The sequence below is a fragment of the Callorhinchus milii genome, unplaced genomic scaffold (assembly GCF_018977255.1).
Source record: "Callorhinchus milii isolate IMCB2004 unplaced genomic scaffold, IMCB_Cmil_1.0 Scaffold1, whole genome shotgun sequence".
NCBI lineage: Eukaryota > Metazoa > Chordata > Chondrichthyes > Chimaeriformes > Callorhinchidae > Callorhinchus > Callorhinchus milii.
The window spans coordinates 76,196,220-76,218,516 of record NW_024704742.1 but is presented as its reverse complement, the minus strand read 5'-3'; the positions used below and the strand labels follow the sequence as shown (position 1 = coordinate 76,218,516).

The following is a 22,297-nucleotide window of genomic DNA, read 5'->3' as shown; positions in this document are numbered from 1 at the left end:
TCGATTGGAAGTATTGCTAGAGTTCCTGTTTCTTAGTATTTCTAAAAACTTCTGGCATATTCAGAAGGAATTTTCATTGTCAGTATCTTGATAAGTTTCCTTTCTGAATATTCCATCTGATATGAATTAATGACCTTATCAAATTTAATAATAATCCTTGCATTTGATATTGTGCTTTATCATGTCATCGAGATGTCTCAAACTGTAAAGTGCTTCACAGAACATACTGTGAAGTGGTTCTGACTGTGTGTTTTGTGGGCGAACCATGGCAGCCAGTTTTGCACACAGCAGTGTCCCACAAACAGCCATTAAGTGAATGACACATTTTATTTGGGGTTTCTTGGCCAGAACTCCGAGAGAGAGAAACTCACTTCTCTTTTTGAATAGTGCCATGGGATCTTTAATGTCCACCTGAATAGGCAGATGGGACCTCAGTTTAACGTTTCATCCGAAGGACGGCACCTCTGACGCACCCCCAGCACTGCATTGAAGTGTCAGCTTAGACTGTGTGATTCCCAGTTCCAAAGTTGGGTTTGGAATCACGTAGTCTAAGATGATGCTCAAATTTGTGGTTTTACTATACTTTCATAAAATTAACTACCTTACATCTTGCTTTATCCTTGCATAATATAAACATACTCACTAAATGGCTAAAACTGTCACTGGTCATCAGTGCGTTATGAGAAAAGATTATATGGACCATCAATTCCCATACCCCTTTAGCATAGTGGTAAGCACGTTTGTTTCGCGAGCGAGAGCACCCTGGTTTGATTTCTGGGTGGGGCGAAACCTTAGGCAAGTTTCCTTAGGAACCCGGTTGTTAGTCAATTGGCAGATCATCTGTTTGTGGGACAATGCTGTGAGCAATTGGCTGCAGCGTTTCGCTCATGAAATACATATTCAATGCAGTTTACAGTATATTCTGTGAAGCGCTTTGAGACATCTCAACGACACGATAAGACGCTATATCAAATGCAAGGATTATTATTATTATGCTATTCTTTTACCACAATTAAAACACTCTCCTGTTATAAATCTCAGTCACCCAGAACCCAAGACAAAGATCTGTAACTATTCTGCAAGCCACCCAAATTCAAGGAAATACTCCATCCTCAAGTCCACAGTGTCCAAATCCTTTTCCTCCACATTATTCCAGTGCCAACAACCCATTGTGTCCCTTACAGGTTTCAAATTGTTTAATCATTCATTACACAGTAGCTGTTTATTAGCTTTAACAAACAGGGACTTGTAATATTTGCATAAGCTTTGTTTTTGTTTAACAATTCAGCCTGTTTAAAATTCAATATGTTTCTCCTGATTAATTTGTTGGGTGCTTTTTTTAAAAAATACATCCACTGCGGCATCGCATCTGTGTATGGAAAAAGTATTAGTTTACATGTTTGGCCTGCCTCAGGTAATTGATGAATATGTGTGCTTTGTGTTTTGCCTGATCACAAATTAATGAAGGCGTGTGCATTTTGTTCAGTCTGGATCAGGCTGTGGGCAGGAGACAGTGAGCACCAATTGTGCTTTCCGCTGGTGCAGCAGCATTCATGGAGCATCTTGGGAATTGTTTATGCATAGAGCATCATGTCATGTGATGCTGAATTTTCTGTACAGTTCAATAGCCAGCCATTTTGGTCTACACCCGGACTGCGCAGAGCTCATCCTGTTAGTATGGTGCAGGCTGATAAAGGGATAGAAAGAGCTGCATTTTGAGGAGCTACTGAGAACCTCTCTGTATTTGGGACAACGTAACAGCGAAGAGATTGCTTTGCTGAAGCACCAAACTAGGTCAACCTTACAAATTTAAAGTGGTACCAAAGGTTGAACTGCCTTGTTGCCCAGACCAACTGTGGTGGAGAGAGAGAGAGAAAGAGAATTGCTGTGTCACTGCTGAATATCCTGCGTACAGTAGTAGCTCACTTTAAGGCTGCTGTGCTCTGATTTTCTGCAGCAGCCGTACAGCATCCTCTTTGTTGTATTGTAATCTGTTCTGCAGCACGTCCCTTACAGTAATATTAGCAGCTGAGTCATCATGTCTGACCTGACGCCTCAAAGCGATGTCCCAACCCCTACCACAGACAAGATTACACAGGCCGCCAGGGAGACCATTTACCTGTGCAACTTTCGTGTTTCAGTCGATGGAGAATGGCTCTGCTTGAGGGAACTGAACGATATCTCTCTCACGCCTGACCCAGAGCCAACCCACGAAGGTATGAGTTTCTGTCGGGAGACACACTGCTTTTTTAAATACAGTATTCCTAGTTAAGCATGCCACCGTGAGACAGTGATTGAATCCTGAGCACCATTGAGATTTATTTGTGTGTGTGTCAGAATGATTGCTGTCACCAACTGCTGTAGGTGTATTGTGTTTCAGTGCATATAGCATCAAAAAAAACCTGCAGTAAAAAAAATCACTATGTGACATGCTTCTTGGAAGTTTCTCTTCAAATATAAAGCTTCAAATGTATAAATCAAATGTAAAGTTTCTGAACCTCAGCTCTATTTTGTTTGAAAAGGCAACCTGACCCACGTCCAGGCCCTTTAAAATATTGTTGAGTAATCCTAAATTATGACTCAAGCTTTTTATAAGATCACAAGCTTTTTGCTTCTATTTTTGCTCATAACATTCAACCTTAAGAAACTGTTTCTTTTTCATAAAGAAAACGCATTAAAATATATTAACTCTTAAAATCTATTTTCCTTTAAACTGCAGCTGTGCAAATTTTGAAATTGATCTAATTTCAAACTGCAAAATATGTTTCATAACACAAAGCGCGCGTTCATCATATATTGTATACTCTGTGTTCTATATAAATCGTTCACAGTGACCACACTGGCCTCTTGTAGCTTGTGTGGATCGAGTTGCAGGTAAATAAAAGATGCTGAAATCTAACTGGATAAAAAAATAAGCTGAGCTGTGCAATGGCAGTGCAACGAGGTCCCTGCTAGCATTGCAAGCTGCCTATCTGTTGTCTACGGCTCTGAATTGCATTAGCACTCCCTGGGGCTATTGATAATACAAAGACAAATTTTCACTGGTGCAGTTTGCAGGTGGATCAGAAGGATGCAGCAGCATTTTTCTTGGTGGGGGGGTGTGGGGGATTGTCAAGCTTCTGTTTTAGTCTAGACATCATTATCAATGCTGCTGTTAACACTTGATTTCCATAATGCAGACTGCATGGTTTCACCAGTTCAAGACGAAAGACCAGAATGTACTCTGTATTCAAGTGGTGAACACTTTACATTCAGGGAACACAGAATGTTTGTTTAATAGAAAGCAAATTTGTAGATTTTTTAACGAATGTACATCAGAAAAAATTGTTCTTCATTTCAAGAATAAAAATCTTGTATCCTGCTGGATGGTTCCAGAAGGCGCTTGCACCAGTTTTAACACAATCATGCGTAATTGAAGAACCTCTGCTATTGACAGTAAATCAGTGCATTAAAGAGTAAGTGACTCAGATCATGTGATAAGGAGTGGAAGAAACGATGGCTTCATTTTCGAGTGTTCACGAGAACATTCTCTCTGGTGATCTTTTACTATTGGCATTTAGGAAGCATCTGTAAATCCAGATTTGTTTTATTCAAGTTACAGTATTTACAAAACATTTGAGTTTTTTCCTTTTCCCTATATTTCTGCAATTATTTTCATCATTCAGAGGATAAATGTCATAGCTTAAGCAAACTCAAATGGATTTGTTTCAGTCAATCTCCCAAAGTTGCAGTTGAAAGAAAGGGCTATATGGAGTATTGTTACTGTAAAATTGGAAGTGATAGGCAAGCAAAAGGATGGAATATTGCCTACTTTTTCAGCCCTGAAGCAACCTTCTCCTAGCTACCCTGATGGCTTACTGAATAAAGGCATCGCCTGGTTCAGCACCAGGCTACACAGACCAAAACACTGCAGGTTTGAATCCAGGTTTGATTTATCCTCATTTAACTGATCTCGACTTGGCAGCAGTGGAGAAGGTACAGTTGGCTCAAATTTCCCTTTCTCTGATGTCCCTTACTCTCCCCAACCCCAGCTTAAATCTGAAATGTTGTACTCTGTCCAGCGCCTTGGGACATCCTCCCGACGTGAAAGGCACTATACAAATGTAATCTTGTTGTTGTTGTTGTTGTCTCCCCCCTTCCCTCCTCCCATCTCACAAACACATACACACACACTCCAATCTCAGGGAATGACAGGGGGAAATCAGCCAGTATTCCTGCTCCTACTCCCAAGACACTTATTGGGAGGTACATGTGAGGGACTATCAGGGTATTATTGGATTGGACTTGGCTCTGATGCATCCTGTGGTTGAATAGAGGTCAAATAGCTTACAAATGCTTGCTGAACAGTGACCTCTTGGGAGAGGTACCAGATGGGATTCATGGAACCATACTGCGAAAATAGAATTAAGGAAAGAGAAGTGGAGGAAATTGTTAGAAAATAATCTTCTTCCTACCCCCCATCCCACCCCACCTTGAAATTCACTTTTACTTTTTCACGTCTTGCATAACTATTCCAATCAAGTTCAATAGCTCGCTCTTAAGACATTCCAGGATGTGGAGTCCTGTAGCTCAGTGGTTAGAGCACTTGCTTTGCAAGTGAGAGACCTGAGTTCAATTCCAGGCAGAGGGCGAAACCTTGGGCAAGTTTCCTTACTCCACACAGAGCCTAATAATAATCCCTCCAAAACAAAAAACAATAATAAATTGGTCATTTTCAATCCATGACTGTTTGTGGGACATTGCTGTGTGCAATTGGCTGCCGCGTTCGCCCACAAATATACAGTCAATTCACTTTACAGTGTGTTCTGTGAAGCGCTTTGGGACGTCCTCTCGACGTGAAAAGCGCTATATCAAATGCAAGGATTATTATTATTATTATTATTATTCCAGTGTCACAGTAATTGTAAGAGTCTAAATCAAGTCAGCCATTTCCCTTCCCAGATGGCTGTGGCTAATATTAGAAATGCACTGTGTGAAGAGTCTTGCTTCTGCACAAGTGTCAACATTATGGTACATGATATCAGTGAAATAACTGCTTCGTTTCTGGACTGCCAAAAACTTGTTGCTTTTAAGTGAGGTGCTGCTACTTAATGTTTAGTCATTGTTATATGATTGCACTCTATTCCTCTAACCCTGATGAAAATTTGCTATTGTGAATGATATGGTAATTATTCCCGAAAGCATGTTGCATGCATTATTGATCTGACTTGAGTTTTGCATACAGTGAGGTCTAACATAATGGGATTCCTCAATGAAGAATTTGAATGGGTCGCTTTCTGGTAACTGGAAATGCTTGACACTGCCCAGCAGGAACTTTTCTCTGAACGTAGATTCCCTACCTCCAGTTTCCTTATTAAAGAATCACATTCTAATTTGGCAATTATTAGAGCCAGTGCCTCCTATTGCAATTGTGGATTTGATACCTAGTGCATGTATTTAGTTAGGTTAAATACGTCTACATTTGTAAAAGGTGAAAGCAAATTTTAACTTTTGTAAGGAAAATCATGTTTGTTGAGTCCTCTATTGCTGCGTGAAACCTTTTATGAGCCCAATGCTGCAATATTACAAACAATTCAAAGTTATAAAAATGCAGTACAGACAATTTACCTGTAATTTAGCAATATTATCTCCCATTTATTTTTCCCTTTTTAAAATTGTTTTGCAGTCATTTTATTTGCATGACATTTTGTCCTTTTTTCCCTTTTATTTTTTGCTGCCCTTTGCAAAGTCTGTTGGGAGGATTTAACAGTGTGGGTGGATCAATTGCAAATGCTTGATGATACTGAAGGTGCGTACAAGGATTGTTTATCAGCTGTTGTGCTTTGCCTGTTCGGTAGGGTTGTACCTAATGTAAGTGTTGTCTGACCTTGTGAGCATAAGAAGCAAACTGCAGCCGCTTGCAAAGAGAGCAAACATGGCCGTTTTGAGTATCTGCTGCACCTTCCACAATGTGTATAATAGGACTTGACTGAAGTCCAACAGGACACTATGTAAAAGCACTGAAAATATTTTGCATGTGAAATAAATGCGCTTTTCTTTCTGCTTTGCTCCCTTTTGGACGGTCATCTTAAGCACACTTCTTATATCTAACTGCAGGATAGCATGTGTGGCTTCTGTATTTTGTGTGTCTCAGTTTATGCCTGAATTTTTTTTACCATTTTCATGCTTTGAAATTTATTATTTATGTTGAACTTTAATGACTTATTTCAGATGTGATGTGGTATGAAATCTGAGTGCTCATTTTGGTAGGAAATATATCTAAATAGAAATGTACATTAATTCCAGTTGTTATGCTGAACATTTTTGCTTTATTTGCAGTTTTTGTTTTGAAGTGTTTGACATTCAACATTGTCAATTTTTTTTCCCCTGCTGACTTCACAGGGTCTTTAAAAAAAGTGATTGTGTATATGCAGAATACATTTTCAAAAGTTTCAAAAACACTACATTTGAAACCTAAATAACAATATCTCTTTCAACTTTTTAAGAGGTGGGCCGAGTGAGTGGTAGAAAGGAAATTTTTACTGATGTTACGTGGAACAGCACTTCCCCCCGTGTTCATCCATTTCTGATCTGCCAACGAAAGGAGTAAAACTGATGGTGTCTGTGATTGTTACAGTGTGAACTGGTCAGTTTTGCTTGATCAGAGAATGGCATTTGGTTTCCATGAGATAACAAAGGAATAGGAAGTATTCTGAGAAAAGAAAATGGGATGGAGAGGCTGGGAAATAACCACACATCCTTTAAGTGACTTCCAAGAGTGCTACGTAATCTGAAGTGTTTGGATACAGAGTGTATTCCATCTTCAACAACCACAAATCGATTGTTTCATGTTTCAGTTGCCAATCGTGCATTGTTTCCATTGGACACGTCTGGCGTCCCCCAGAGTTCTGTCCTTGGCCCTCCCCTTTCTTCCACCTCCGACGCATCGCCCATCTCCGCCAATACCTCTCCCCAAAAGCCGTTGAAACCCTGGTCCATGCCTTTGTCACCTCTCGGCTGGACTACTCTAACGCTCTCCTCACCGGTCTCCCATCCACTACCATCCATAAAATCCAGATCATTCAAAACTCTGCCGCCCGCATTCTTACCCGCACCAAACTCCGCTCCCCGATCACCCCAGTCCTTGCCAGACTGCACTGGCTGCCTGTCCCAGAGAGAATCGATTTCAAGATCCTCACTCTTGTATTCAAATCCCTGCACTCCTCTGCGCCCCCCTACCTCTCTGACCTCCTCTCTCAAAACAGTGCCCGTTGCCTTCGTTCCTCCGGGTCTGGCCGCCTCTGAGTCCTCCGCTCCACCCTCGGCGGCCGTGCCTTCAGCCACTATGCCCCGAAGCTCTGGAACTGCCTTCCTCACTCCCTTCGCCTCGCTCCCTCCCTTCCCATTTTCAGGTCTCTGCTGAAGACCTTTCTTTTTGATGCGCCTTTGGTCACTTTCCTCCCCCTCCCCCTGGCTCGGCCCCAGGATCCGTTTCTGTAAAGCGCTCTGAGACACTGTCCTGTGTGGAGGGCACTATATAAATCCAAGTTGTTGTTGTTGTCCTCTTTAATATCTACATGCTCCCCCTTGGTGACATCATCCACAGACGTGGGGTCAACTTTCATATGTATGCAGATGACACCCAACTCTATCTTTCTACCTCTACTCTCAACTCCAGTACCACTGTCTGTCGGACATCAAGTCCTGGATGAGGGCAAATTTCCTACAGTTGAATGTGAACAAAACTGAGGCCCTCCTGATTGGCTCACACCAGCACCTCAGCACCTCAGCACCTCAGCCTCTGGCAACATCAACCTCCATGGTTGCACACTACAACTCACCAAACCAGTCAGGAACCTAGGGGTCTTGTTCAACCCTCAACTGTCTTTTCACCTTCACATTCAAGCCATGACCCACTCTGCCTTCCCTCACCTCCGTAACATCGCCCGACTCCGCCACTACCTCACCCCTCAGGCCACTGAAACTCTTGTTCATGCCTTCATCACCTCCAGGCTCGACTATGCAAACCCCCTGCTTGTCACCCTTCCCAACTCCTCCCTCCACAGGCTGCAGATAATCCAGAACTCTGCAGCCCGTGTCCTCTCCCGCACCAAACTCCGTGACCCCATCTCTTCCATTCTCGCCCGACTCCATTGGCTCCCTATCCTTCAGAGGATCCAGTTCAAGATCCTGGTCCTCACCTACAAAGCCCTCCATGGCCTCGCCCCACCCTACCTCTGCGACCTCCTAACCCCCTACCAACCCGCCCGCTTCCTCCACTCAGCCGGCTCTGGCCTGCTCCACGTCCCCCGACCCACCCGCCCCACCATTGGCGGGACAGCCTTCAACCTCTGGAACTTCATCCCCCAATCACTCCCCCTCGCCCCCTCCTTAGCCTCCTTCAAGTCCCGCCTCAAGACCCTCCTCTTCGACCATGCCATCGGTCATCCCCCTTCCCCTTCCCTCCCTTCTCCCACCTGACCCCAGCTCAGGTCTGAAATGCTGTACGCTGTCCAGTGCCTTGGGATGTCCTCCCGAAGTGAAAGGCGCAATACAAATGTAATCTTGTTGTTGTTAATGCATTTTTAGAGATACAAACTGGCCACACAGACAACCATTGTGGAGAATGCAAGCCCTGCTCCTTTTGGCACAATGTGTCCACCAGTAATTCACCAGTGTCCACGAATCTGTTGCTCTGAACCATCTACATGTTGATTTCTAAATCCAATCTGCTGAAGATGCTGGTGCTGGACAAATGTATGCCTTGCATTGGGGAGTTATTTGCTATGTCCTGAAATAAGAGATCATTGGTAATGCCCAAAAGTTTCTCCCAAAGCTACTGAATTCAGATTTCATTCTCAATTCATTTCTCCCTCCCCAACATATTCATTTTGCTCTGTGTCCCACTCTGGTGAGTAATCAGTTACCAAAGGAATTTTGCTGCCGTTGCACTTTAAATAACAATGGTGATCACCTCACTGTTTCACAATAAAGGGTTCACAATATCAAAATGTTGTTACCATTCCTATTATTTTAAAGCATTTTTGTGCCAGGTTTTCGGCCCAACAATTCGTCCTGCAGTTGAAGAGGCTAACCAAGAGAACTGTCACGGAGCTTGGTATTTTATACCAAATGATTCAGTGATTAGAGTCGGGGGTTTTTGAGTCGGCAGGATAAAACCAGAAACCTGTGTCTATTAACAAATTTAAAATACGCATTGCTCAAAATAAATTTTAAATATTTAATGGTCACAAGCATATATTTTGACAACAAGCCAAAGCCTCAAATTAAGTCAGGGTTGTAATACATAAAATGCTGCCACTTACAGTTTGAGCAGGAGAGCAAGCTTTTTTCTACAAAATCTATGCACAAACCAAATGAGGGTAGAATGCTGAAATAATAATAAATTATAATAATAATCCTTGCATTTAATATAGCGCTTTTCACGTCTTCTAGACGTCTCAAAGCACTTCACAGAATATACTGTAAAGTGAATTGACTGTATATTCATGAGTGAAACTCCGGAACAGCAGTGTCCCACAAATACTTGTAGATTGAAGAGACCAATTTATTGTTTTTTTTCTTGAGGAATTATTATTAGGCGTGTGGAGTAAGGAAACTTGTCAAAGGTTTCGCCCCCTGGGAATGGCATTTGTTTGAATTGAAGTGTATTTTTGTTGCTGAAATCTCCACAAGAACAAAAGATTGGTTTAGATGAAGAAAACTGTTTGGCCCATTTGATCTTGTTATTCCAGAATACTTATCTTAGTGTCTTCCCATCACAGCATCAAGCTATTTTATAAATGAGTTTAGTGTCCTGGCCTCAACCACCCTTCCTGGCAAGCTGTTTCAGTCTCTAATTATCAGAGACATGTGTGATTTTCTTTCTCAAGAGATGTGGGTTATTTTGGGTCTAAAACCATGTGGACTTCCTTTTTATAATAGACAAGACTTGATTAGTTTATACAAAATTGTATGCAGCTTCACAAATTCTGGGAAATAAATGTACTCAGTGGAGTTATCCCTTCAAAGAAAAAAAATAAGAAAAATTTGGTCACTTAATCCACAACTGTTTGTGGGCACTGCAGTGTGCAATAGGCTGCAGCATTTCACCCACAAAATAAACAGCCACTACACATTGCAACATATTATGTGAAGTGCTTTGAGACGTCTCGAAGACCTGATAAGGCGCTATATAAAAAAATGCAAGCCTGATTATTACTGTTTGGCTTGAAATTGTCCTTTGAAGTTCGAAACCTATATCCTCGTGTTTTACTGCCTTAATTTATCCTCAAGTATTGTTAATAACAATAACCATAATCATATTACATTATTGTTCTGGATATACTTTTTTAGTCCTATTTTATAATTGTATATATCTCTATAAGATCCCCTCTGAGTCGTCTCCTTTGAAGACTGAAGAGTCCCAGCTTGTCTGGTAGTATAAAGGTAGTGGCAGCAAAGACCTAATCTGACCAGCCCACAGGGAGCACAGCACAATCTTGCCAGTCTTAGAATGGTATGTCAAAGACTCCATCTTTTGGTGTTATGTGAAAAAACAGTTCTAGAAAGGTGTAGAAATCCACCTTCATCTATTTATTCTTGGGGTTCTTTGCCTCTTATGAATTCTCATATTCTATTTTAATTGCCACCGTGAAACTATATCAAATATAACTCTCAGCATTGTGTAATCTATTCAAGAGTCCAATACTGCTTCCATGTCTGGAGAAGCTCTCTGAACACCTCTTGCCCTCTGGATAGGAATTGTGCTCAGTGGTTGATCCCTTTATTCAGATATCCAACCTTTCTCTATTGTAACCTTTCTCGTCTCTATTTTATCTATCTCTTTAATACACTAACAAACCTTTCCACCTCTCTCAATGTTACTGTGGTAAAACCTATTGGAGGCATTCTGTTCTTAGCTCATTCAAAACCCAAATTTTGTCATTGAACCACTCCACTCTTAAATCTTGCCCTATAAGCCCTATAAGCTTCGTCCCCTCACCTAATTTTTGCTATTTTATACAGTAGACCACAAAGTTAAAAAGCAGGATTCCATTCCTTCTTTGTCTAATGCTTTGTTTTCCATAGATCAGTACAATCATTCCTTATTGCTTGAGTATGACTCCTGACAGAGCAGAAACATTTTTTTAAAAAAGCATTGTATTTGCATGAATGCACCCTTATTTGCTTTGTGTGACTGACTGTAAAATGATCTCATATCATACAGGTCCTCAAGATTTGAGTTTATTTACTCAATGCTCAACTCATCAGTGTTTGTCAGTGGCTTTGTTTCACTTCTTTGAAAGGAAGCCACCGTTGCTGCCTGGTGAGAGGCATTTTCAAGACTTGAGTTCAGGCAGAAATACTTGTCTTTTTGATTGAAAAGGAAAGATCTTTGGGGGAATCTGAATGTTCCAGCTTTGATAAAGAACAAGCTTACTTTCAAACTTTCATACTGCTCATTGTGAACTATTTTTTCTCTTTCCCACCCGCCCCCCCCACCTTCCACTGACTTTTTCTCTGTGTATGTCATTCCCTGTCTCTCTCACTCACTCTTTAATCAGTATATGTCTCTTTCCTATATCTGCCTTGCACTTTCTCTTTCTCATGTGAGTATATGTGCACGTGTCTGTCTGCCTTGCACTTTCTCTTTATTCCATCTCCATATGGCTCTTAATCCTGTTGATTCAATAGAATTATTTCTTAATAGTTGCTCTCTCCTTCGGAGGTCTTCTGGTGTGGTACAGTTTCCCAAATATTGTTCATGAACTTCGAGAGGCATAGAATATATTTCACCAATGATCAGGCATATGGAAAATATATATTTTACTAGCAGATGGGGATCTGCGTCATATTCATCACTGTCTACTTTTTAATTACTCAATTCTAGCATTAAACATTTTCAGGTTAGTTATTTCAATTGCCAGATGTAGAACTCCAACTGAACCTCAAACTGAGCATATAGCAAAGCAAGTATTGTACCCTATACAGTAAAAGCCAAAATGCAGTTGAGAGCTGTTACATTGACTTGTTATGAATTATCCCACTGTGATGAGAAACAGATTATTGGACCTCTTATCTAACGTTCAGTTTGTTTCCTGATGACACAAGTCAGAATAAGTAAATCTATCTTCAGAGACAGCTAGTATTTTTAAAATCATTAGTTTTTCCAGTTCTGGATCTGGCAAACGCAATGCTCAGCCAGATTTTCTGTTGGCTCTACATGCAATAAAACACAATTTGTATTTATACAGCCCCTTTTACACATATCCTACTCAATAATATGAGTCCAATGAGTCAGAATGAAGAGGCCAAACAATGCTGTTTAACATGCAAAATACACTACAAGTAAAATCATGTGAAGTAAAATCATGTGAAGCGCTTTGAGACATCCTCCCAATGTGAAAGGTGCTTTATCAAATGTAAAGGGTATTTTGTGTCTTACAAATCATCTTGTAAGTTGCATGAAGGCCATCAAAAGAGTTTTCACATGCGTGAACAGAAGTTGGAGAGTTTTGTTTAAATCGTCAGGATTCACAAAATGGTAGTGGAATCTCACAAAAAGCCACAGTCTTTGGAGATGCATAGTTCTTTTAGTAGTGGAGATTTCCGCCCTGCGCCACCCCCCAAAAAAAAAATTGTAATGTAGGTTCTACACATATAATCATCTTTATCAATTGACATCAGGATATCTGTACACCCAAGCAAATCATAATTGTTTGCAGATGGTCTCTAAGCCATGTAAATGTACAGGTCACACTCTGAAACTAGAAGCTAAAAGTGGGATAAATTGAATCTTTGTTCCAAATAGTTTATTGATTCACTTCTCAATCATAAGTGAGCCTCCTGCATATACAAGCATTATTATTTAAATCAGAACTGTTCTTGTTGGAAAATAGTTGGTCCATAGAAATTTGCAGCACAGAAGGTCATTTGATCCATTGTTGTCTGTGATGGCTCTTTGAAAGAGCAATCCATTCAGCCTCATTTATCAGTCTTTAATACAAACCCTTGCAAATTATTCCCATTAAAATATCTATCTAATTCCCTGTCAGACTCTAGTATAAATTCTGCTTTGGCCACTGCACCCAGCAGGGCATTTTCACAATCTAACAACTCTTTCCAATAATTCCGCCTAATCTCCCCTTTTCGTCCAGTACATACATCCCCCATTGCAATTATTTTGCAGATAATGTAGTAGTTAGAATGTGACAACCATTGTGATTTAATTGTAGATGAAGAGATTGATTACATTAGTCTATAAAACGCTAGTCCTCTAGTTTCATTCACTGCTTTGAATGAAATTGGTAACCTGATGCAAGAATACGGAAAAATTCAATGGTTAGTCGGTGGATATGCAGACCTGAAGGTCCAATTCTGCGAACAATATTGGACTGTCTAAAGAGAAGATAATATAAAATTCCATTTAAAAAACATTAAAAGATGTTTAGCAACAGCTTCAATCCTAGTGGGTTGGGCTCATAAGTTATTCAAAATTGGCTGTTTGTTGACTAACATTGAAGATCAAGCTTTCCTGAGTGAAAAGTTACTGTAATTGATTTGGAGAAAAGGGGAAACATACGTATAATCTTAGACAGTGTTGGGAACCACCTGAATACAATTTACTTTAGGTAACATTTTTATGTTGTTCACTCATCGTTTTTTAACATTGTGTGAAACTCATCAGTTGAAGAGGCGTCAGAATCGTGTTTGATTTAACAGACATCTTGAGTTAATTTGCACGTTGAATATTGAATAGAATTAGCAAGTGAAATAAATACATGAAGAGACTCCTTCTCCCTTACATATTCATGAAGTATATATAAGGGAGAAGGAATAGAGAGCTAACGGAGAGGGAATTCAAAGATTATGGGAGAGGGAATTAGGAGTGGAGGCTTGTGTGGGGCATGAATACCAGCATGGACTACAATAGATAACATTTGCCTGGCTGCCTCCTCCTCCTCCCCCCCCGCCCCCCCATGCCTCTTTCATCACCTTCTCCTCTACCATGGCACACACCCTACATTCCTTTGCCCCCATCTCTCCTCCCTTTCTTCCACCATCACCCAGATGAAGCCCACCATCTACTACCTCCACCGCCTCCTCACCCAGCTTCTAAGCACTCAACTCCCCCTCCTTTTCCTACTACTAGCTTACACTATCAACCAGTCCCTCTCTTCAGGCTGTTATCCTGTCAGTTTGTTTGACGGACATCAAGGCCTGGATGAGTGGAAATTTCCTGCAGCTGAATGTTGGCAAGACGGAAGCCATACTCTTTGGCTCCCATCAACGTCTTCTCTTGTGGGTCTGAACTACTCAACCTTCCCAGACTCTCCGAACCCGTGCACAACTTAGGCGTCAGGTTTGATCCACAGCTTTCCTTTCTAGTTCACATCCGTTCCCGGACCAAGACTACTTTCTTCCACCTCTGTCACATTGCCCGTCTCCATCCGTACCTCACAACCAACACAGCCGAAACCCTCATCCACGCCTTCGGCACTTCCTGGCTGGACTATACCAATGCCCTCTTCGGGGTCTCCCCTGCTCCACCATATACAAAATTCAATTAATTCAAATCTCTGAGGTCCAGATACTCACCCGCACAAAACTTCGTACCCCCATCAGACCAATCCTTGCCAGTTTCCACTGGCTCCCAATTACCAAACAGATCGATTTCAAGATTCTCTCACTTGTTTTCAAATCACTTGTCCTGGCACCTCCCTCCCTATCCGAACTACTTACCACCCCACTCAACCACCCGCGTCTCTGCTCGGCTGGCTCCGGCCTCCTGTTTGTGCTCCTAGCCTCCGCTCCACATTAGTGGCTCTGCCTTCAGCTAATATAACAACAACAAGATTACATTTGTATTGTACAACGTAATTTCCAGCAGAGACTCACTTCATATCCCACGGTCTTTCTCTGATACGAAGCAACAACAACAACAAAATTACATTCGTATAGCGCCTTTGACGTTGGGAGGACGTCTCAAGGCGCTGGACAGTCAGTGTTTTGGATCTGAGCTGGTGGTCAGGATTGAGGAGGGTGGAGGGCGGGGGGAAGGAGGGTGATAAAAGGTACGTCGAAGGGAAGGGTCGTGAGAAGGAGGCAAAGGAGGGGGCGAGGTGGAGAGACTGCAGGATGCCGTTCCAGAGGGTAGCGGCAGAGTGGCTGAAGGCCTGCTCGCCCATGGTGAGCCGGACCAGGCGGGGGTCGTGAAGCAAGCTGAGCTTCGGGAGCGGGCAGGTTAGTAGGGGTTAGGAGGTTGCAGAACTAGGGGGGGAGCAAGGCCATGTAGAGCTTTGAAGGTGAGGACCAGGATCTGCATCCTCTGTGTGATGGGAAGCCAGGTAGAGTCAGGCGAGGATGTAGGTGATAGGGTCACAGAACCTGGTGCGGGAGAGGACACAGGCTGCAAAGTTCTGGATGATATGCAACCTATGGGGGAGGAGTTGGGGAGGCCGACAAGCAATTCTCCCCAATCGCTTGTTGGTGATACAATACGCCCCGAATCTCTGGAACTCTCTCCCTCAATCCCTCCCTTAGATTGTGGAATTCCCTCTCCCTGCCCACTTTCAAATCACGCCTAAGGACCTTCCTTTTTGATCGTGCTTACAGTCACCTTCCCTCTCCCTCTGACTCAGTGTCAGACCATCGCTGTCAAGTGCTTGGACACTACCCCTTGTGAAGGGCGCTATATAAATGCAAGTTGTTTTTAAACTACTTTGGGGGTTTTTTGGAGGGGGATCTTTGTTTGTAGTGTGAAATCGCAGAGATGTTTGAATATGATACAATATTAAAGATCCCAAGACACTTTTCAAAAAGAGAAGGGAGTTTCTCCCAGTATTGTTGCCAACAATACCCCCAAATAAAATTGGTTACTCACTCCATAGAAGTTGCTCTTTGTAATTGGGCTGCAGTGTTCGCCTAAAAATACACAGCCATTTCACTTCACAGTAAATCCTGTGAAGCGCTTTGGTTCGTCCTCTGATATGAAAAACTTTCTACCAAATGTGGGGATTTTTTATTATTTATTTTGATTGAGTACAAATACGATTTAGCTTGTAAATCTAAAGCTGTTTGTTTCGGCACAATAAGGCAACGATCAAAGTACCTTATTTTTCCAAGTGAGACACTTCAATATAAGTCACTTAAAAAAATGATTGGACTCTATATATAGCCTTGCATTTGAAGGAAGGTTAGATGCCTGATAATAATCCCTCAAGAAAAGAAACAGTAATAAATTGGTCACTTCAATCCGTGACTGTTTGTGGGACACTGCTGTGCGCAATTGGCTGCCGCGTTTCGCCACAAGTATACAGTCAATTCACTTTACAGTATATTCTGTGAAGCGCTTTGAGACTTCTAGAAGACTTGAAAAGTGCTATATCAAATGCAAGGAGTATTATTGATATTACAATCACTATGTTTTCTACGTGTAATTCGTCATTTATTATTCAGGCAACATTGTTTTCAGTTTTTCAGTATGTGATGAACGTAGAGTTATTTCGTAACCGTGATTTGCTTTTATTAGATGTACAGAATGAACTGACTTATATCAAAGTGCAAATAATCCAATGTCACTTAGCTAATCGGTCCTGACTTCCATCCGCTTCTTATGACATTACAGCAGTTGCCTAGAAACATTGTCATATCCCAGACTTCAAATTGCTACGATATTGCAAGAAAGAAGACTGGGGGAGGGAGGAATATTCTGGCAGGATGGATATTACTTTACAAAAATAATTAAAAATGTTTGAGGATATTAAAGCTTCATATTTTCTTCTTGTCTATGGTGGATAATAGTCCTAGATAGTGGAATATGTTCTACTTTTGCACACCGGATCTAACAGCTTGGCTGACTCCTGTTAGCATGCAAATTCTAGACTTTAATGTTGTATGTACTGTTTAAATGAATGATTTGGGCAGAATTTGCATACAGATTTTGTGTCAACAACTTGCATTTATATAACTCCTTTACATAGGATAACATCTCTGAGCGCTTTACAAAGACTGTGTCGGATGTTGAGCAAGGGAAAAGGATATTGGTGCTAGGTGGTCTTATGAGTAAACTGGCTTCATATGGATCTCCTAAATCTAGCTGTGTAATTAATGTTGGCAGTCGGCTTCTCATCATTATGGAAACCTACAGAAAGAGTCACTACACTTGACAGTAATCTCACTCCATGGCTGTCTGTAAGTTCATTGTTGTGTGCAAACTGGCTGCTGAGTTTTGCACAGTGTAACTCCACTTTACGGTATATCCTGTGAAGCGCTTTAAGGCAACTCAATAACGTGTTAAAGGCACTATATCAAATGCAAGGATCATTACTATTACTGTAGAATGTGAGGGGAGGAAGGGAAGAGATGTGAGTGCTTGCTCTCTACAGGTTAGGACGGTCCCAACCAGGTTTTTTGGGGTAATTTGAGTAATATTGGAGTTTATCAATTTACATCGTTCACCAAAACGGACATTGGATCTGACAGAATCAGTGCACGAATGCTGCATGCATTTTGCTTTGCATTGCATTAGTCTGAAGTATATAAGATCATATGCCTCTGTTTATCTAACAGTAAGTAGGAACTCGGTTGTTCAACGATTGCTTTCTGGGGTTAATAATCTATCAAAAACAAATGTAGTCACTCAATCCGTGACTGTTTGTGGGACACTGCTGTGCTCAATTGGCTGCCACTTTTTGTCCATAAAATATACAGTCAATTCACTTTACAGTATATTCTGTGAAGCACTTTGAGACGTCTCAACAACGTGATAAGGTGTCATAATCAAATGCAAGGATTATTATTATTATTTCAGATGACAACGTTACTTATAACTACAATGCACCTTTCTCCCACACTGCCCATTCATCTTAAAGAAGAATGTTAGATTCAGTATTTCCTTGAATAAGGAAGGAGAGTGGCTTTCAATCTATGGACATTATTTCAATGCCCAGATAGTATCCACATGATATCTCAGAGTCCAAGCTGAGTAATAATAATAATATAATAATAATAATCCTTGCATTTGATATAGCGCTTTTCACATCTTCCAGACGTCTCAAAGCGCTTCACAGAATAGACTGTAAAGTGAATTGACTGTAGTTTTGTGGGCGAAATACGGCAGTCAATTGCGCACAGCAATGTCCCACAAACAGTCGTGGATTAAAGTGACCAATTTTTATTATTTTTTTCTTGAGGGATTATTATCAGGCGTGTGGAATAAGGAAACTTGCCCAAGGTTTCGCCCTGTGGGAATCGAACCCAGGTCTCTTGCTTGCAAGGCAAGTGCTCTTACCACTGAGTAAAATGGGATAAGGCTGTTCTGGGCCAATACTACAGTGTCGTGTTTCTGGACTCCTATCCTGTCCATCTGTCCTTTTGGAACAAATGATTGAGTCATGAAGACTGGACAATAAGTTGTGCTAATGTATTTGTAAATCTCCTTGAAAAATGCATGGGGTGGTAACAAGTTAAAATCCCATTTGTTGTGGCGGAGGAATAGAGGCCTGCATTCCCTATTCCCTATTCCCTATTTCTAATTCAGCCTGAAAATTGAATTTAATATAATTAGTGGGTGTGGGTTGGGGGAGGGAAATGAAACAACTGTCTACTCAGTCGGAGCGTGTGGGATATTTAGATGTTTCTCAATGCAAAATATTATGCATACTAATAATTTGATGTTTTCTGATATGAATTGTGGTGTTCCAGGGGATTTCAGAAGCAACAGTGGGAAATTGCCAGGTTTTGAAGGGTGTTATTCTTAAAAACAAGCCCTATGGAATTCCCCCTCTCCCCCCAGATATTTTGTCTTTTTCTTCTGCAATTTGATAGACTCCACAATTTTAAGTGACATTGGGGTTCGTGCAGGAGAAACTAAGTAAGAGCAGTCTCAATATGCAGATATCTAAGTAGCTTGTGCACCTGCAACTCATTTTATGAGCTCCTTATTGATCAGTTTGATTGTCTGAAATCGTTACAACTTTCATTTGTTTATATTGTGGTCTTCATAAAGGATGACCTCTTGGAGCACCTCACAAAGGCAGTGTCGGGAGAGAGATGGGAGGTGACCCGAGGTGCGCTTGACGAGAGTCTTTTAAAGAACATGTTCCTACATGACTGATCTAAAGAGCGGTGCTCACAACATTATAAATATTTAGTTGGAGGAAGGCTGGTTCTTTGCATAAATGTGTTTTACATTTATAATTTGGGTGTAGCAGCATACAATAAGCCTTTAGAGTTATCATACACAGTCAATATTGAGTTCTGAACATTGTAATAGTTCTGAACCAGTTTCTCTTGTTTTGATGATTGAATGGTTTTGTTAAACAATACGGGAGGTGTTGTCCCTTCTCTTGAGCCTTTCCCCAATTGAGTCTTGCGTCACTCTCCTGCACTGTATAGATTATTTCTTCAGTGTCAAGAATTGAACTTTGCATGAACTTTAGTAAATTCGGCACAGTATTTTCTATTCGAGATGGGATTTTTGCAGTTGTTGCTGGCATCAGGCTAGATTTCCACTAATCCACAGTATTGGCTCAGTTACTAGAATTCTGGGTCAGAAGGTTGTGAGTTCAAGACGCAAACTTTTACTTTTGTTCATTGTCTGCAGTGCTGAGGAGTGCTTTATAGCTCGTTGTTGTTGTTGTTGTTGTTGTTGTTGTCATTCAATGAGACATTAAACCAAGGTCCATCTACCTGCCTGGTAGTTAAGGTAAACATTGACAATTCCATTGGAACTGTTTTGAATAAAATCATGGAGTGTTGTTCCCAATGTACTGTCCAATAATGTAAATGGTTGATTTTATTATTGTTTATAACAATAATCGTTGCACTTAAGGGGTGTGTGTGGGATGTTGTGGCACTGATTAGCTTTTGTAGGCCCATATAAGTCACTGCACTTCAAAAGCAGAAGCCTTTTGAGATGTTTCGATGTGATGAGGCCACTTCATAATTAGGCTTTTCAGCTCACCATCACTTAGTTTAAACTTGACTTCTTAACGCAAACAGCCAATAAGAAAATTCATTGGGATGGAATTATAGCAGTAATATTATGTTGTTAAAAAAACATACAAAATACTGCAGATACTGGAAATCTGAAACAAAAACAGAGAGAACTGGGAAAACTCAGCAGGATCAGCATCTATGGAGCATCTATGGAGAAAGGAAAGTGAGTCAATGTTTCGGGTCCACGACCCTTCGTCAGGACTGGGGCATGTTGGGAGGGAGAGGTTTTTAAGAACAAGTTGAGAGGGGGAGACAAGACAAGGAAGACAAAGACAAAAAAAGAAAACAAATGTGTTAGTTGATGGATTAAAGAGGTGATAGTGCTTTGGGACGTCCTTCCGACGTGAAAGTGCTCTATAAATGTAATTTTGTTGTTATTGTTGTAGTGGCGTAAAACAAAAGGGGTGGGTTGAAACAAAACTGGGGAGAAGAGATGTTAATAGTACAGAACAGGCAACACACCAGAGAGAGACAAAGAGTGTCTGGGGTGATGATCGTAATGATAACAGAAGATAACTCTTCTAGTAACAGAAAAGGGGGGAGGGGGGAAGGTGAGCTGTTATGGTCTGAAGTGGCTGAAATCGATATTGAGGCCGGAGGGCTTTCGGGTCCCTAGCAGATAGATAAGATGCTGTTCCTCAAGCTTTCGCTGTGGATCATTGGAACAGCGTAGGAGACCATGGATGGAGAGGTCAGACTGTGAATGGGAGTGTGAGTTAAAATGGCAGGAGACCGGAAGGTCAGGGTTGACCTTGCATACAGTACGGAGGTGTTCTGCAAATCGGTCACCCAATCTGCACTTAGTCTCCCCAATATAGAGGAGACCACACCGTGAGCAGTGGATACAGTATACTACATTGGTGATAGTACATGTAAACCGCTGTCTTACATGGAAGCTGTGTTTGGGGCCTTGGATAGTGGTCTGGGAGGAGGTGAAAGGGCAGGTATTACATCTCCTGTGCTGGCATGGGAAGGTGCCAGGGGAAGGAGAGCAGCTGGTAGTGCGGACGGCGGCATGAACTAAGGAATCCCAGAGGGAATGATCCCTTCGGAATGCAGAGAGGGGAGGGAAGGGAAATATGCATTTGGAGGATGAGTCACGCTGGAGGTTCAGGAAATGTCAGAGAATGATGTGCTGAATATTGAGGCTGGTGGGGTGATAGGTGAGGCCTAAGGGGACCCTATCACGGTTCCGGGATGGGGGGGAAGGGGCGAGGGCAGAGGTGCAGGAAATAGGGCGGACACGGTCAAGGGCCTTGGTTATTACTGTCGGGAATCCTCGGTCGAGGAAAAATGAGGACATCTCGGTTGCTCTGGCGTGGAAGGTTGCATTGTCAGAGCAGATGCGACGGAGGCGGAAGAACTGGGAAAATGGAATGGCATCCTTGCAGGAGGCTGGGTGGGATGAGGTGTAATCAAGGGAGCTGTGGGAGTTGGTGGGCATATAGAAAATGTCTGTGGATAGTCTGTTACCTGACGTGGAGACAGTGAAGTCGAGGAAGGGAAGGGAAGAGTCAGAGACGATCCATCTGAATTTTATGGAGGGGTGGAAAGTGGAAGCAAAATTTATAAATGCTTCTAACTCACTACGAGAGCAGGAAGTGGCCCCGACACACTCATCAATGTACGTGAGGAACAGGTCAGGGAGTGGACCTGAGTAGAACTTCCTAATTTGTGGAGTCCTGTAGCTCAGTGGTTAGAGCACTCGCTTTGCAAGCGAGAGACCTGAGTTCAATTCCAGGCAGAGGGCGAAACCTTGGACAAGTTTCCTTACTCCACACGCCTAATAATAATCCCTCCAAAAACCCAAGACAATAATAAATTGGTCATTTTCAATCTACGACTGTTTGTGGGACATTGCTGTGCGCAATTGGCTGCTGTGTTCGCCCACAAATATACAGTCAATTCACTTTACAGTGTGTTCTGTGAAGCGCTTTGGGACGTCCTCCCGACGTGAAAAGCGCTATATCAAATGTAAGGATTATTATTATTATTACATGTGAATTGAAGAATTTTTTGAATTGTATGAAGCATTAAATTATGCGTGTTTTGTTTCCAAATTAATTAAAGTATATAGATGCTCCTTTCCTTATCAAAAGGATGTCTTAGCAGTGTTTATGAAGTTGATTTAGCTGAATGTAATAGTACATTAAAGTTGTTTTGTTGCCTGTGCTATAATTGTGCCAATTTTTTTTGCATTTTTAAAGTAAGTCTTATCATGTTTTCCAAATCCTGACAAAATCTGTTTTCCTGGCTGTAGCAATAATAATAATCCTTGCATTTTGATATAGCGCTTTTTACGTCTTCTACACGT

General features: G+C 41.6%; 1 protein-coding gene across 8 annotated transcripts in view; it reads left to right on the top strand.

The window, feature by feature from the left end:
- The window catches only part of rufy3 (RUN and FYVE domain containing 3), a 64,922-nt gene that overhangs the window by 11,838 nt on the left and 30,787 nt on the right, over positions 1-22,297 (top strand). For 3 of the 8 annotated variants that reach the window (XM_042332272.1, XM_042332255.1, XM_042332274.1), the window contains exon 2: positions 5,729-5,788. The exons of 1 other annotated variant lie outside the window; for it this stretch is intronic. In XM_042332272.1, the coding sequence (XP_042188206.1) occupies positions 5,729-5,788 (60 nt within the window). Of the gene's footprint in view, positions 1-1,437; positions 2,217-5,728; positions 5,789-22,297 lie in introns of those variants that run through there. 4 more of the 8 variants (XM_007891967.2, XM_007891964.2, XM_007891968.2 and 1 more) reach the window with 4 other exon arrangements.